A 17,084-nucleotide genomic window follows, 5' to 3' on the forward strand; every position below is an offset into this window, starting at 1 on the left:
TAAATACAACATATACATATATTTTTTTCTCACACATTTCAGATTTCACACAATGATATGGTCTAACTATATGATTTATGTGTATTTTTAGGCGGGAAGCAGCAACTCTGATAATCTTCGTAAATATTCTTGTGACATCTTATTTTTCATACACGTTGAGGCCTTTGGTTAAAACAAGTATTTTGTTAACAGGTTAAAGCTTTATATTCTGATAGTAATCATTGCTATAGTGTGTAGTGTTTGTTCAGTAACAGTAGTTTTTGTTCCGCAACGGGTCCCCCTGTCTCTCCAATTCTTTAGACTCAAATTACATCCAATCAAGAGAGAGAACCCATTTCAGCTCCAATGTCAGTTTTTCTAATCTTGTTTCATGTATGAGTTCTGTCTCCAGATTAAATCAAATTGGTCCTAAAAATGTATTCTGTTTACTAAAGAGATGGGGATACCCCTGCTACTGAAGACTATACTAGCAAAGAATACTGTTGGACCATAGAGCTATTTAACTCTTAATTTAACCAAAAATATCACTTACGGTAACCTCCTGGCAAACAAATGAACATAATAATTCTCTCATATCCTTCACAGATTCCGAAAGCCACAAGCGGCATCTTTGTCTTCATTCTACACCTGTGTTGTGCTTAAATGTGCAGCTTTAGCTTACTAGTATAGTAGGTTATGGTTGTGTTTATACTAGTCACAACCATTAAACCTTGACATTGTATTCATCATGCCAGTAACTTGCATAGATCTGCTCACTTGGCACCGCTGTCAAGCGGCACACAGGCTTAATCTTATGTCATTATCTTTAATAGAGTTGTAGCGCAACAGGTCACACAATCTCATTCTTCTGCTTGCTGTTGACATAACCTCTGTGTTAAGCTGATAACATCAAGGTTACTGGTGTTCACAGTTAGTGTTAAACCAATGTTTGCATTGTGTGTGTTAAATGTTTGTGCAGCCATGCATGCATGCCTATGGGACAGTCCATTGTATGCAGTAGACCACCGCCCAGTTAGAGCAAGCTGCCTTGCTCATGTGGAGCATTTTTTCTCACAGTCGGGCTGTGCTTTCTTTCTCCTTGGGATATCCAATGCAGACTGAAGACCCTGGGTTGCGTGAATTTGGATGATCTAGCCCAGTTTGACAGTCAGCTGCAGCTGTCACTGGCAGCGTGGGGCTATTACTACGAAGATTACATCAAGTTGTCCACTGGCGTTAAGGTCCTCCAGGCCTCCAGGGGGAGCCGCGACCAGGACTACGAAATCCAGCTGGTGCACAGCCTCGCTGAGAGGCGTCTGAATGAGAAGTGGACGATTGGTGAGTAATTTTCCCTACTTGGTTAGTAGATATTTGGCAGGGCTGCATATACTCGATCGATTTTCATAGTAAATGAAATAGAAATATTATTATGTACCCCAAATGATTAGGCCTATTATCAGTTTGCCACAAATGTTGACCTGGCTTATTTCCTGATTAGGGAGTCTTACTGGTAGTATTATCTTTCTTTTTGGGGAAATACTAAATGTAGTTTGCTTGCTCACAAAATAGCCACTTTTACATAACCTGTTCAAGGCATGCCACGTGGAGCATCATTCTGCCTCGCTGTTCTGAATAAAGGGTTTAGACACAGAATGGGGGGGGGGTCATTGTTGTGCCGTTTAGGGCCAGTAGCGGAGAGAGTCGCAGAGCTGAATCGACATTTGTGTAGAAGTGACAGTTGGCAGCGCGGGACAGGGATCAGGGATGTGATGAAGGTCCACGACACCTTTCTGCATTTAACCGCTCCCTGCTTCTTTTGGATTTCTCCTACAATTATATTTAGATATTTCCGATCACACAAACACAGCAACACAGCTACACAATCTGACCCACTGTCGTTAAATTAAAGACAGACAGTATTTCAATGGAAGAATACAAAGTTAATATTTCATGAGGAAATGGGGGAGACGCGCGTTATTCCTGACCGTACGGTCCAATCCAATCCACTTTATTTATGGAGCATACTGTATTTAAAACAACAGCAACTCTGTCTGAAATTTCAAACGCCATGGCATGGAGTACAATTGAGTTTTCAAACGTGATTTAAACACAACACAGGCAGGGTTTGAGTCGCTCTAGCGTGGGGTGGGCACTACAGTGGAAAACAATATAGACCGTACAATCAGTGGCAGTCTGTATTTTTTTATGTATTTGCATTGGCTAATGCTGTACATGTTGTCTGCAGCCTAAAGTTTACCAACAGCTGTCATCTCAAGTCGTGTGTATGTGTCCCTGTGAGAGAGGGAGAGAAAGAAAAAGAGTGAGTGAGTGAATGGATGAAATGAAGAGGGAGAGACAGTGAAATTGATATGAAGGTATTATGATGTATTATTATGAGTGTGATATACATAGCCAGAGCCTATGTCACTCTGTGAATAGGATGCTGTGCTTCAGTATCAGAGCTTCCATGTCTGCTACATCATCAGTCCATTTTATGTGAAATATGACATTTTGTGAAATAGTGAATAGGCCAGGCTATAGCTCTAAATATATAGATTCTACTGACATCATCAGCCATCATTTTAAACTGCATAGTAAGACTAGATGCTGTAAGACTAGATGCTGACAGCCTGACACTGTTGTGTTATGTAACGTCATGTTGGTATGTTATGTAAACGCACACACACAGCTTTCTTTGGTTCTGTGTAAAAAGCAAAGCTGCATTAATGGTGTCTCTTCGTTATTGTGGATCTCTGTCTAAAAGTGGCTTAAGTTCTTGCATTAGTAGAAATATTAAATCCGCACATCAGTATTAATGATCACTAAGTTCTGAGGAAGAGCCTCCCGGCTTGAAATGTTACCAAATCTGCATCTGGTGTGCAGAATTAATTTTTCTACGGTTTCAAGTTTCGTTCCGGCACCCAGTCTAGCGGGTTATGGGATGCGCGTGTTCTTTCTTTTTCGCATTACAGTAAGTTCCTGCATTGCCACATTCCTATGAAAAGCTGATAGAATCAGTCAGAATCAGCACATCACTTCAGGCTGAAAACTTTGTCAATCAAATATACTGAGCATGAGTGTGCACGGGTTCTATTGCATCGTAATAGCATTTATTCTTTGTGTTGGTTTGTTTGCTCTCCACTTCTAACAGGTTTTCTTAAGCTTAAGTTTTAGTTTTGTTCACATCAAGTCATTTCAACTATGTATTTCCTGTGGTCTCGGGTGTACTCATGGACAAGCTCAAGATCATTTTTACTGCATCACACACCAAAGTTAGAAAGACAGCCTACCAATATTTATCTGGTGAATAGGCCACACCTTGTCACAGTTCCCTTTTATTTGACAAGATAGCATGATAGTTATTTCCTTGAGGTAGTGTTACAGTAGTCTACAGCGTGTTGTGCATCATAGTTGAAATGCTGTAAGAAAAAAAGTGGACATGGGAGTGTGACGAAAGGGTTTGTTTGAAGTAAAACCTGCTGTATTCACATAACTCATTTGCATGTCGCACTGTCTTTCAGCGGGAGCTCTAATATTTGGCTGTACTGTGGCGCTGTGCTTCTTGATAAGGGACCTGATGTTTTACGTGATTGGTAAGTTTGTGGATTGCTGTTTGGATACAGGGATAAGTGCTCCGAGTGGGTCAAGAATTTGAATCACTGCAGGCATTTTATCTCTTTTGAGCAACACGGCACAATTGCTTTTACAGATTTGAACTTGCACAAATATGTCCAATTCAGTAAACTTCAAGAATGTATTTTCTTTGATTCAACATTATCTCACTATCCCTCATCAATGAATTTAAGTATGTAAATGGATGCAGTGAGTGCTAAATAATAAGGTCATTCTGGTTCTCTCTCTCTCTCTCTCTCTTTGGCAGGTGGAATTACTGTTTCCATCATAGCATTTGTCTTTACCATCAAGTTCCTCTGTGAGCTTGCAGCGCGGGTGGTCAGCTTCCTTCAGAATGAGGACCCAGGGAGACGTGGTGACCGCAGCATCTACGACTATGTCCGGGGTAACTACCTCGACCCACGTTCATGCAAGGTGTCATGGGATTGGAAGGACCCACAGGAAGTGGGCCAGACTATGAGCTTCAGAGTACAGGTGACGGCCTTTTCCAATCTCTTTCACTTTCTATTCTGAATTAGCCTGGTTCCAGCCCATAGAACCGCCCACTCTCAGAGTGGACTGTTTCTCTGTTCATAATAAGCGCTTTTTCCCGTCCGAAATGACGGCTCCTCCAATGAGCGCAGGGGGTGGGGGTGGGTTTAACGAATAACCAATCCGTGCCGCGGCGGCCCGTTTTTCAAACAACGTCATCATCAGAAGACAAGGTGCTTTGCTCAGTGCTGCCGCTGATCTGTAGTGATTGGTTTAGGGAAAGTCAAAGTCCCTCCCCTCCAGAAATCGCTCAAACAGGGCACAATGTCAGACTAAAGCTTCAGCTGAGTCTGAAATCAGGCTAAGTCTGAATTACATTATGTGACAAAAGACACAAGGAATCATGACAAGGAAAGTTAGCTAATATTATATCTAGAAATGTTGGAATATGACGATTGAATAAGAGGGAGAAAGAGTTACGCAGAGCCATCTTTCAAACACTATTAACCACATCCACACCCTAGCGAACCTATTCTCGCAAAAATAGCTGATCTACAACCTTACAACGTGTCACAACGCGCTGTGGGCTTTTAAATTGTCAGTTCTCAGCGACTAGATTTGGTGAAGTGGGGAAAAAGGAGAGTGCCTTGCCTTGTATAAACCCCTGGGGGATTTTTCTTTGCTCATTCTTGTGCCTGTTCCATATTATGTACTGTAGACACTGTTTTGTGTGGTATTGACTTTGTCAATAGTAGGATCACTTCCCTAACATTGTTTACGGAAGAACACTGTCATGGGATTAGAAGACGAAGTCTAAATCATGTTAACGTGCACTGTATTATAATTTTTACATCCAACCTTTCTGCCTTCCAGCTGTTCTATAAGAATGGCCAGCCCTTCCCTGCACATAGGCCCGTGGGACTGAGGGTCAACATCACCCATATCGAGCTAGCTTTGGATATCCCTGTCACCCAGGAGGTTCTTCAAGACCCGGAGTCCAACATAGTCAAAGTGGCCTTCACCGTACGCAAGGCTGGACGCTATGAGGTAGCGGTCAAACTGGGTGGACTCAACGTGGCATACAGCCCCTACTACAAGATATTTCAGCCAGGTATATTTGCTTATAGAATGTATTCTATCCAAGCCCATATCTCTCAATATAGGGGCAGTCTCTCTAATTGATTTTACTCATAAACAGTATTTTTGTTTACAATTATTGTTTTATTTGTCTGTTCCCCTTGGTTACTTGTGAATGGCATTGGTTGCAAGACTTTCCCAGTACTTGAGGAATCTTTGGGGAAAGTTTTATTTCCCTTTTTGAAAATGTTATCAGTTAACCACTTAAGCTCTATTGTACAGCATGTACCTCATTGAGCAACAAATAGAGAAAATAGACGATCAAACAAGCTTTCAACGTGTTGTGATGTGACATAGTGTGAGCTTGTAGGGTATTAACTGTTGACACTGCTTTGACATTTTCTGCCTATAATGACATGCCAAAAATAGGGACACCATGTTGAAAATGGTTAAGCTTGAGCTTTCTTGAAATGCTCACTTTGCAGCCATTTTCTATCACTATTCTGTCATTCTTATCTGATTTACATATAGTTTTCAGCCACATTAAAAGCTTATGATGGTATTTTCAAACTGATTTGATGTAATATGATTTGATGTAATGTATTTGACTTTACCCAACTCAGGTACAGTGGTTCCATCCAAAACAAAGATAGCGTATCACTTCTCCACACTGGTCCTGACCAATGGCCAGCAGCACACCTTGCAGATTGAGCCCAGGGACGAGTATGGAAACCCCACCAGTAACTCCATGTCTCTGGTAGACGAGGCCAACTACAGCGTCCATGTACACTCTGTAAGAAACCTCCCATCCCAGACCTTTATTTCAACTTGAAAATAGTAGAGTAAAATTCACATGAAACATGTAAAAACACAAATTAGCAACACAGTAGAAAAAAGAACAATTACAATTTGATGATTTTTAAAATTAAACATAAAACCAAATTAGATCAACCAAAGCAACATACAATTTCAATATAAGCATTTCCCAGTAATATATGAACCAGTATATATTTATCTTCTCTTCAAGAGAAAGCAAACCAACAGGAGGCAGTGGTGATTAGCATAACTATTTGCCTGTGATAAATCTACAAGATTTTGTTGCATAGCTGCATGAATGAATGCTTGTTTCTTACAGTATTTAAGAATTCCTCCCACACCAAAACAACATGCATGTATGTATTCGCTGCATGCTCATACAAGTATGTGCAGTGGAAAGTTGGGGTGGCATTGGCAGACTGACTCAAAGCAAAACAAGGTAATAAGGTTATTATGAATACATGTTGGTAATAAGGTAATAACATAAGTAGGTAATTGGGTCATAATATATGTAGGTAATACGGTTATAATACAAGTAGGTTATTAGGTTACTCCTGCCTGAGCTGGTCCCCAAGCACCTGTGTGTGCAGTCGTTCCACACTGCTCCACATAATTAGGAACGGTAAAATTGCTGTGGAGGATCATGAAGTATAGATTCACTTTAATATTAGAGGAAATCGGTGATCATTTTTTTGTTCCAAGCTACGCACCCACTCCCTCCATACCAGTCAAATCCGTCAACGAAATGTTTTCCTTGATGTTCTCAATAGGGATGGGACGATATTATAGTTTATCATGATAAAAACTGAATTTATCGTGATATCGTCCTCTGTCGTGCACAGGGATCAATTGTCCTTTTATTTGCCGAGCTGCATACACGGTACCACTTAAACCTTCTATAATTGGTAAAAGGTACTTATAATATACATACTTGATAGTCTTTTTTTTCACTCTCTATCAAATGTCTTTGCCAAAAAATAGCCGATGTACAAGCTCACAACGCGTCGCAACGATCTGCTATTTTTTGGCAAATGTTCTGCCCCAGGATAATGCATTTTTATCGCAATAATATCGTAAATCATGATTTCTTTTGTCACAATAATCGTGATTTGAAATTTTCATATCGTCCCATCCCATCCCTAGTTCTCAATGAAACGTGTTTCTTCCAGCTGGGCACAGTGGATGATGACGGCGTGGAGGAGTACTTCAGCAAGTCGCTTTCCTCCAACAAACCGCAGTGTCAGGTTCTGCTGAGACTGACCCTGAGGAAGAGGGGCTGCTTCAGGGCCCGCATCTCCTACCAGGACCAGCCACTGAGCAACGGAGAGTTTGACATCATCGTTCTCAGTGGTGAGCAGGCCATTTTTGAGTTTTGATTAAAGACAACAGCAATATTATTGTCTCCACCAGCCGAAGGCATGGGGGAGAGTATGTATTCCCCTCCGTCCGTCCGTGTGTCCGTCTGTGCGTGCGTGCGTGCGTCCGTCCGTGTGTCCTCGCAGTTTGTGAGCAGCTAATCTCAGTCGCCGTTGGCCCGGTCGCTGCCAAAGTGAGTACACACATTCCCTGGATGCCAATCTAGAACCTCTGCCCTAAATTTTTCAAATGGGCTTCTTCTAGCGCCACCTAGTGGCCGATGTTCGCAAGACACATTTTTGTGCACTACTCTTACAGATTTTGTCCAAAAATCCTACAAATCGGTAGGCAGTATCTCGACAGTCATGTGATCGACACGGATCTGTCCGATTTTTCATATTCCATCCTGATTGGCTAAGATTGGCTTCCAAAGTTTGTAGGATTGAGCCATTTTGAACAAAATGCCTCAAATCCCAAACGCAAAGTGCAATTATCATGAAATCGCGCACACACGTTCCCACTAGGTCGAAGAAGAAATGCCACTTCAAATTTTTGAAATCAGCCTCATGGTGGCGCTATAACAGGCCGATTTGTGGTTTTACCTATAACTCCATCGATCAGTTTCAAACTTTGTAAGCGCACTGCCTAGAGGCCAAGGAAAAACCCTTTCCCTGCATTTTTCACATCAGCCTTTTATAGCGCCACCAGGAGGCCGACTTATGTAAAACACATTTTTCCCTATTATTCCTTGAGATTTTATCCAAAAATCATGCAAATCGGTACACAGTATCTCTATAGTCATGTGATCAAGTCCGATCCGTCTGATATTTCATGTTCCATCCTAATTGGCTAATATTGGCTTCCAAATTTGCAGGATTGCTCAGTTTTTGAACAAAATGCTTCAAATCATCAACGCAGCTTTCGATTACCGTGAAATTTGTCACACATGTTCCCACTATGTCAAGGAACAAATGCTACCCTTTTCACGTTGGCCTGTTATAGCGCCACCAGCAGGTAGACTTTTGCAAAACACATTTTTGGAACACAATGCTCAAATCATGCACGCAGTGTCCGATTGCCATGAAAGGTCTAAGGTGAAGAACATATGCCAGCCTATTTACATTGGCCTATTATACAGTAGCACCACCAGGACGCATGGCCTGGTGGAGACCTGTGCTCGGAAGAGCACTGCTTCTAGTTCACTATTTTTCATCCTTTATAACTGTCTTTATCGGTAATGATTAATGTGGTTCAAATTCTGTCAATGTTGTCACTGTGTTGCCTGGATTGCAACACAAAGCAAAAGAGCATCATGGCTTCATAACCAATGCTTGAAGTTAATTATGTCCACTTAAAGGATTCCTTCATCGTTTCTATTGATAACTCATCCCATGGAAACCTATTTTATTATTCCTAAGACATGATCAACAGTGGTTTCCTATGGAAACACAAAGAGTCTCCTTTGTGTAGATAGAATAACAACAACAAAATATGTTGGTGTTTCAATACTGTATAATACTGTTGACAGAGAATGAGAAGAACACTGTGGAGAAGAACGTGTCCACTCCTGGCATCAGCATCTACTTTGAAGCATACCTCTACAGCAGTGGGAACTACAGCAGCTCCTCCTGGCAGCCCCCAGCCTCCGCCCTGCTGGCCCCCCAGAGGAGGCCCTCCATGGGGGACGAGGAGGAAGAGCACGACTCCCCTGTGGAGGGACAGCCGGAGAAGGTCAAGAAACCAAAAAAGGTCTATTGCTACATATCACCAAAGGTAGGTGCAAGATGCATCTTTGTACGTTCCTATTTTTCTTTTCTAAATTTAGAGCCAATTATTTTTTTACCCCTTTTTTTCCCCTCCCAATTTAGTCGGTATGCCAATTAACCCTCCCCACACATGTGTTGCCACTGCAATTGTACCTTACTGGCCTCACCTGCCAGTAAGGATGTAGCACCTCCATCCCACTCCTCCCGTTCAACACCCCCTGCTGACAGGCGCCACCCCAGCCCGTAGGAGTCGCTGGTGCAGTGACAAAGATCGCCCTTCCCTCCCCTGAACGGCTTCCCTCCCCCGAACACGACCAATTGTGCTCGTATAAACGCTCGGCCAAGCCGGATGCACCGCAGTGGATTCGAGTCCCTAGACTCCGCGGTGGTGGACAGTTATTTCACCCCTGTGTCACCCGAAGGCCCTCTTTGTATGTTTTTGAGGAAAGTCAGAGATCCGTTAGCACGGAAAACACATTTACTGTGCATTGAATTCAGTCCAATTTAAAGCATATCATAATCATACTGACTAATCCATATCTGTCACACAGCAACTATCCGTGAAGGAGTTCTACCTGAAAATTATTCCATGGCGCCTTTTCACCTTTCGAGTGTGTCCAGGGACCAAGGTGAGTTGAGCAGCTCTGCTGTAAAGCATATGACTGGATCACCAGTGGCTCTTTTTGACTGCAAGAACTAAGTGAACTATGCCATACCCTGCTATGTATTTCACAGGTTCTGTAATTGTTTCTGTCTGCTACGGCTCAGTTTCACATAAAGTTTTCAGAACCTAATTTGGGCCCTACTCAGGAGGTACTAACCCGTTATATTAGTTCTGGGTAGACCAAGCGCTGCTGACAGGACGACACTGGAACCAAACGCTATAGCAACACAACACCCCAATTTTGAACAACTTAATCCCTGTTCAAAGCCTTTAGAAAATGGACAAAGTACAAGCTTGTGATGCCTTCTGAGTTAGATTGAGATTTCTTCTATGACGTCAAGCTCCACCAGACCCATAATCAAAATAGCCCAAAAACAAAGCAAGCAGGATCCAAAAACCGCTAAAGCTAGCTGATATGTTGCAAGCTATGGCTGGTGGTGAAGCAGAGTCTGAAATGCTAAGGAAGCTTTGACAGGAGAGTAGTGGCTCCTTTAGACTAGAGAAACACAATCCTCGCTAAACAGACTGGAGGCATCCATCAGCAAAATCAAACGGCCAATGGATTAGTTTGAAGAGAGAGTCACCGCAGCAATGCACAGAGTAGGTGCTACAGAAGACGGAAACGATTTAAATAGTTATTGCTTGATAAGTCATATCCTGCTCTCTTCTCAGTTCACTTACCATGGTCCTGACCCCATTCATAAGTACCTGACCCTTGTGGTGGATGATGGGATTCAGCCTCCAGTGGAGCTCAGCTGCAAAGACAGGAACATCATGGCTGCTACCTTCATCCGATTCCTGCACAAGAATATTGGTTTGTTTCACTTTTAATTAATTCCGTTATCCTCACTGTAAAGGTTGTTTCACCGTAACGGAGAATATAAAAGTCTTTCTTTTGATGACGTCATCCGTAGGCGGCTCTGAAACCTTCCAGGACAAGGTGAACTTTTTCCAGCGTGAACTCAGGCACATCCATTCCAAGAGACCTCGCACCAAGACCTGCCTGAAGATCACACGCCACACCATTCTGGATTCGGTAAGTCGGTTCTTACAACTTTCCCACAACTTTCCCACTTGGTTAAACTGAATTCACACCAGCAGAGGCAAGCAAATTTCCACAGAATTCTGCTAAATCGCTTTGTCTGAGGTATGAGTGATACTCTCCGAGCTGCTCAAGCCAGCAGGTGCCCCTGGTGGCAGGAGAGCTCACACTCACACTCTATGCCTGTCTCTGGCACTTTGTTTGTAAACAATCTATACCGTTTAGGTGCCAATGCAGTTGCTCAATCTGGATTAATCTCACATCTACAGCTGTTTAGTTAATAGTTTGTCATCAATATTTGGTATTTTCCATACAGTAGTTTGTTAACACTTATGTTGCAATGATTTTTTCTCTTCAATGTCTCGCGTTGCCATGGTTACCATAGACTTCCATGTAATTGTGCAAGTGTGAAAAAAGTGCACGCCCATGCCTAGATGATGCACCACGTGTGTAGATGCTGTTCACAGCTTTCAAACAAAAAAATCCGCTTGGAAATCCGTTCAGGCATTCATGATTTATCAGCCATTATGTTTTCTACAGATGTAAACAAACATGGCTGCCATGTTTGAAAGAATGGGTTGGTATGGGGGTTAAACATGCAATTTCGCGATCGCGATCATGCCTAATACATTTCTGGAGGTCCAAAAACATTTTTTGAAAACATTTTTTTTGAAAAAAAAAAAATCAAAAACGGCCCAAACTCGGGAAACTCGGGGTTGGCACAGCACTAGTACCAATACAAACTCGGGAAACTCGGGGTTGGCACCATATGTGTTAAGTGTGTATGCCTAGTCTACACCTATTTCAGACCACAGCATGCTTCTAGTTGACTGACGCTCTGTTTCGCTGCTTTGCAGTTGTAAAAAAGTTGAACTTTTCTCAACTTTGCTACTCTCTGCCACCTGCTGCAGTGGCGACACCGGCAGTTGCTCCTTGCCATAGAGCAATGAACCTTGCTGCTTTCTCAGAACACGCAATGCTGCTGCCGGTGTGAATTCAGCATTACAATGAAGCTGTTCCTTCTGTTGAAGTAGAAATTGATGACATACCTCCTAATGTCATCACTTGTCCCTTACTTTTCCTGTATGTTTAAACCTTCACCATTTTCTTTTTCTTATCAAATTAAATTCTCGGCTCAGTCCCTGAAGGCTACCCGGAACTTCTCTGTGTCCGATTGGAGTAAGAACTTTGAGGTGGTGTTTCAGGACGAGGAAGGTTAGTAAACATCACAGCACAGCCAAGTTCCCATTTGTGGATTATACAGTATTAACTGAAGGACTACACCCAAATGGTTGAATACTGTGATGTGACGTTCCTCCATAGCTCTTGACTGGGGTGGTCCTCGTAGGGAGTGGTTCGAACTGGTCTGTAAAACCCTGTTTGACACCTCTAACCAGCTGTTCACACGCTTCAGTGACAACAACCAGGGTCTGGTAAGTTAATCATTTAACCACTACGTCATATCTTTCATTAAAGGTCATTTTCCTCTTGTGCTGCAGCATTGGTTTAACCATTTAAGCCCTATATACTTTGTTGAACGATTAATTCACAAGTTAAAAATAACACAAGCTATTCTTGCGCTATATTGGAACAAATGTTTTGACACATTTTGCCCTTAACCCTGCAAGGTCCAGCGTTGCTTTTTGGCAAAAAAAATTTAAATCATTTTTTTTTTAATCGTATAATTAGTTTTCCTGTTCTTTTTTCACATTAACATCACCATTAAATCCTATTGTTTAGTATTACAATGCCATTGGCCACGATATTTGCATATAAATACCCCCCACAGAGACTGACATTCACACCTCCCAGAGAAGTTGAAATTCCAGCGTCTGGACGAACAACGTCTCACTTTTTAACTGAAGCTATTCCTCACTAAAACATAAGTAAAATGCCTGTAATATTTTTTTCGTGATCATTAGAATGTCTAGAACACGTGCATATGTTAATATTGTGAAAACTATCCCCAAAATGCAAATTAGAGCATGATTTATGATTTATGGCTATAAACCATACAAAAACATTATTAATTTTTTTAATTCCCATTTTCCTGTGATTAGGACTCCTACAACACCATCTGATTTCTTTTAATTTTTTTTGGCCAGTAGAAATTAATTCGGGCCTTGCAGGGTTAATGGCATGCCCAAATACGGGTGCCAAGTTGAAAGTGGCTAATGAGCTAGATTATGTCACCTCCCATTTCTCCAGGTTCACCCAAACGCTGACCGGCCAGCGCACCAACGTCTGAAAATGTACGAGTTTGCTGGCCGTGTCGTGGGGAAGTGTCTCTACGAGTCTGCCCTGGGTGGGTCCTACAAACAGCTGGTGCGGGCACGCTTTACCCGTTCATTTTTGGCCCAGATCATTGGCCTCAGGATGAACTACAAGGTACAGAATTCCAGTGCATTCTCCACGGATGGGACCTCGGTTGGAATGAGGGTCTTTCTTCCACTGTTTACCTTGTGGTGTCAGCTGGTGTGTATCATCAGTATAGCATTCTTCGCAATGCCAAGAAACCTGATTTGTTTCTTGGCATTGTTTATTTCACGGGATACCTCGCCAAGATGTTTTGCTGTGTATCCAAGCACACTAATATTTCAAAGCTGAGCTCTAAAGCCGCCTAAATCATCTTTTTATTGTTCTGTTGAGAAGATGGAATGTCGTGTTTATTTGGAAAACGTCATTTTCCCATGTTTTCATTTCATTTTCCATGCGCAGTACTTTGAGACGGACGACCAGGAGTTTTACAAAACTAAAGTCTGCTTCATCCTAAACAATGACGTGAGTGAAATGGACCTGGTGTTTGCTGAGGAGAAGTACAGCAAGTCAGGACAGCTGGAGAAGGTGACGGAATCCCCCACAAATGACCCCTCCCAAGAGCAAAGATAATAGGCCTAACAAACCAAACAAATCAGTGTAATTATATTGCTTATCTGGCAAGCCAGACGTGTATGATAAAGAGACCACACATCTATGCACCATAGATCTATGTTAAATAGAGTTAAGTGGTTCTCAACCTTCTCAGGCCGTGAAAACCCCCCCACCAAAATAATTGTAATCATATTTGAACTCGGGACTCCCCACCCTGACAGGCACTTGGAATGTATTGTTGTACTGAGTTGAGGCATTCAATTTAGTTTTTATTCGGTTCCACAGATAAATATTGTGACCCCTGCGGGTCCCTCCTGACCCATGGGTTGAGAACCGCTGATGTAGACCATCTATGACATCTATGATATCTATGTTCAAGAAACCCCCCATACCAGACTTTGTCTGGTATGGTTCCATTGCCATGTGCATGATATGTCGGTCGTAACCAAAGCCGTCTTTAACCTTAGGTTGTGGAGTTGATATCAGGAGGAGCCCAGATCCCCGTCACCAACGAAAACAAGATGCATTATCTGAACCTGCTGGCCCAGTACAGACTGGCTAGCCAGGTGAGAGATGAGGTGGAACACTTCCTTAAAGGTAACGTTACCACAAGTACTGCTGTTGTGAAACGTAATCCCTTGCTTTGATTTAACCACTTAGGCCCTATTTTATTCTTTGTCACGTGATGGTTTTATGCTAGCTACAAGCTCACAATGCGTTGCAAACTTTTAGCGATTTTTTGACAATTTGCGCCTATAATGACGTCCAAAATGGAGACACCAATAGGGAAGGTGGTTAAGATGTCTTGGAATGGCCACACAACTAGACTAACCTCCTGGTTATTTGCAGGCTTGAATGAACTGGTGCCGGAAAACCTTCTAGCCATATTTGATGAAAATGAGTTGGAGGTAGGTTTGATGTCTAATGTTTGCAGTGAAAGTCATTTTACTCTCACGATATGGCAAGGATATTACTGCACTGTCTCTGTCTCTAGCTGTTGATGTGTGGCACTGGAGACATCAATGTACAAGACTTCAAAGCTCACGCTGTTATTGTAGGAGGATCGTGGCACTTCAGAGAGAAGGTAAAATAAAAAATCTCTTCATTTCCTGGTTCAAATCAAGGATTATAATGAACAAGATAAGTGACATTCTAAGCACTGTAGGAAAACCGCAACCAAAACGAAAGTTTGATTGATGGCATTGAAGTCCAAGTTCCTGGTTGGCAAACCTATGAAGAAACGCTTAATTATCGTGAACTGTCAAATGAGTTTAGGAAAATACGAGAAGACATATCACAGATGTTTTCATTTGTTTTTCAAGGTGCACACTATATCATCATATGGTCGTAGCTCAACAGCATAGAGTAAGTTTCTGCCTGGAAAGTATGGGCGAAGAAAAAGGTACAGAGTCAACTGTACTCTTTAGATATCTCAATAAAATTATATAGTTTGCACATTGAAAAATGAGATCATAAAACCACTTGTGATGTGCCTTTAATTTTCTTGAACCGATTATTTGACCATGGTGGCAACTGGCAATAATTAAAGAATATTGTTTAATAAGCTTGTTCCACTCTAAATTACTAACATGCACGACATCAAAGTTTCAGCTCCAGTTTGCCCTCCAGTGTCTAGAACATGTTCTGTATGTCCCCTCCTTTTTCAATATAATCCTTAGCTAAAGTATCACTACAATCTTTTTTCTTTCTGTTTTTTTTTAGGGTTAGGGATACAGCATATTGATTAATTGCATGGTCAAACTGACTGATACGGGTATTGCAATACAAGTAGGATTTTACATACACCTGTTATACATTAACTGTGATTCTATGTGCAGATGCAGACTTCAAAATAAAATCTTATTACATCATTTATTGTAACTGCCTACCAATGCACATATTAGTTCAAACAACTATAATGTAGTGTTTAATTTTTCCAACTTGTTGACCCTTTTCAAAGCTTCTCCATAAACACTGATTCAATCTGCAGCCTTCACCTTCATAAAAGTGTTTTTCAGTTACACATTCAAACATAATTATTACCATAAAAATTATCTTTATATCAGTTTCAATGCCAGTATAGCATTTTTAAGGCCCATATTGCCAATAATGATATGATGACCGATTACCGTACATCCCTGTTCGTATGGGTGTGAGTACTTAAAGCAGTGGTTCTCAACCTGTGGGTCGGGACCCCCAAGGGGATCTCCAAATTATTTTCGGAGGTCCCCAGATGATTAAGTTAATGTGCAACATTGCTTTTCTCACTCAACAGTAAACAAACCAACATAAAGTTTAAGTGTATAGATTACAGAGGGTATCACCCTCTATAATCTATACACTTAAACGCGAGGCGTTGTGAGCATGTAGATCTGCTATTTTCACAATAGAACCGTGTTATACAAAATGTAATGCCTCAACTCTTAGTGCTCATCAGCCTGAGAGGGTCCCCAGTTAAAATATGATTATTGGGGGGGTCGCGGCCTGAAAAGGTTGAGAACCACTGACTTAAAGTGTGTTGTTTTGGCTTGTCGTCCCCAGGTGATGAAGTGGTTCTGGGCAGTGGTGTCCAGCTTCACCCAGGAGGAGCTGGCTCGTTTGCTGCAGTTCACCACAGGCTCTTCCCAGCTCCCGCCGGGGGGCTTCAACACCCTCTGCCCCTCCTTCCAAATCATCGCCGCCCCCACACACAGCACCTTGCCTACCGCACACACCTGGTGAGCTGGGACACATGGGAGGAAGGTCCTTGACATGACCACTTATATACCTTGGGAGCATTTTCAACTGTGTAATAATGGCATACTGTATGGATATCCCCATCACAACAAAGATAACGTTTTGGGTTAAATTAAACTGCAAAAGAAACCACCCCTCGCCCCCTGCGTACAGACCTTTAGATCAGCTAACATACTGTAGGACGTCTCTCTGTCCCTTCCCACAACACCCTGCCCAACACTGCAAAGCATTATAGACTACACTTTGTCTGAAAACGAATCTCTTCAGACCCACTTCACCCCAAAGCACTCCTCATTTCTTCACTTTTTGTCACCTATTTTTGATAGATGCTTGTAATACTTGTTATAGCAAGCAAGTCTTTTTTCACAAAACGGGACCATTTGCCATCGTTCGTGAACTAGGTGTTCATGCCCTTTACACTGATCTTGCACTTGTAAAGGGGGACACACACCGGACGCGTGCGGCTGCGCAGCGTCGCATCGCATCGCAGTATTGAGGTACGTGAAGTGCCGCGTGGTAACACCAACTGGATGCGGCTCGCTGCCGCACGGCACATCCATTTCCCCCGGTGGGGAGAAGATTTTCACGTGCGGCAACGCCGGTGCGGCAGGCGAGGCGGCAGACCCGCCCGCGCCTGCGCGCGTCTGAAGCCGCCGGTGTGGGTTAGTTCATT

General features: G+C 42.4%; 1 protein-coding gene across 3 annotated transcripts in view; it reads left to right on the top strand.

Annotated features, from left to right (window-relative positions):
- arel1 (apoptosis resistant E3 ubiquitin protein ligase 1) overlaps window positions 1-17,084 on the top strand; it is a 225,227-nt gene that overhangs the window by 1,993 nt on the left and 206,150 nt on the right. For 2 of the 3 annotated variants that reach the window (XR_013963123.1, XM_080750451.1), the window contains exons 3-21: window positions 1,097-1,317; window positions 3,501-3,572; window positions 3,860-4,086; window positions 4,957-5,194; window positions 5,784-5,953; window positions 6,296-6,415; window positions 7,146-7,326; window positions 8,861-9,105; window positions 9,650-9,727; window positions 10,435-10,576; window positions 10,677-10,798; window positions 11,944-12,019; window positions 12,128-12,237; window positions 13,013-13,192; window positions 13,523-13,648; window positions 14,143-14,272; window positions 14,525-14,583; window positions 14,670-14,759; window positions 16,217-16,392. Coding sequence is in view for 2 of the 3 variants with exons in the window: in XM_080750451.1 (XP_080606577.1) it covers window positions 1,097-1,317; window positions 3,501-3,572; window positions 3,860-4,086; window positions 4,957-5,194; window positions 5,784-5,953; window positions 6,296-6,415; window positions 7,146-7,326; window positions 8,861-9,105; window positions 9,650-9,727; window positions 10,435-10,576; window positions 10,677-10,798; window positions 11,944-12,019; window positions 12,128-12,237; window positions 13,013-13,192; window positions 13,523-13,648; window positions 14,143-14,272; window positions 14,525-14,583; window positions 14,670-14,759; window positions 16,217-16,392 (2,763 nt within the window). In the remaining variant the exon portion in view is untranslated. The remainder of the gene's footprint in view (window positions 1-1,096; window positions 1,318-3,500; window positions 3,573-3,859; window positions 4,087-4,956; window positions 5,195-5,783; window positions 5,954-6,295; window positions 6,416-7,145; window positions 7,327-8,860; window positions 9,106-9,649; window positions 9,728-10,434; window positions 10,577-10,676; window positions 10,799-11,943; window positions 12,020-12,127; window positions 12,238-13,012; window positions 13,193-13,522; window positions 13,649-14,142; window positions 14,273-14,524; window positions 14,584-14,669; window positions 14,760-16,216; window positions 16,393-17,084) is intronic. The other variant, XM_080750452.1, reaches the window with a different exon arrangement.

Source organism: Nannobrachium achirus (genome assembly GCF_963921795.1).
Source record: "Nannobrachium achirus genome assembly, chromosome: 20".
NCBI lineage: Eukaryota > Metazoa > Chordata > Actinopteri > Myctophiformes > Myctophidae > Nannobrachium > Nannobrachium achirus.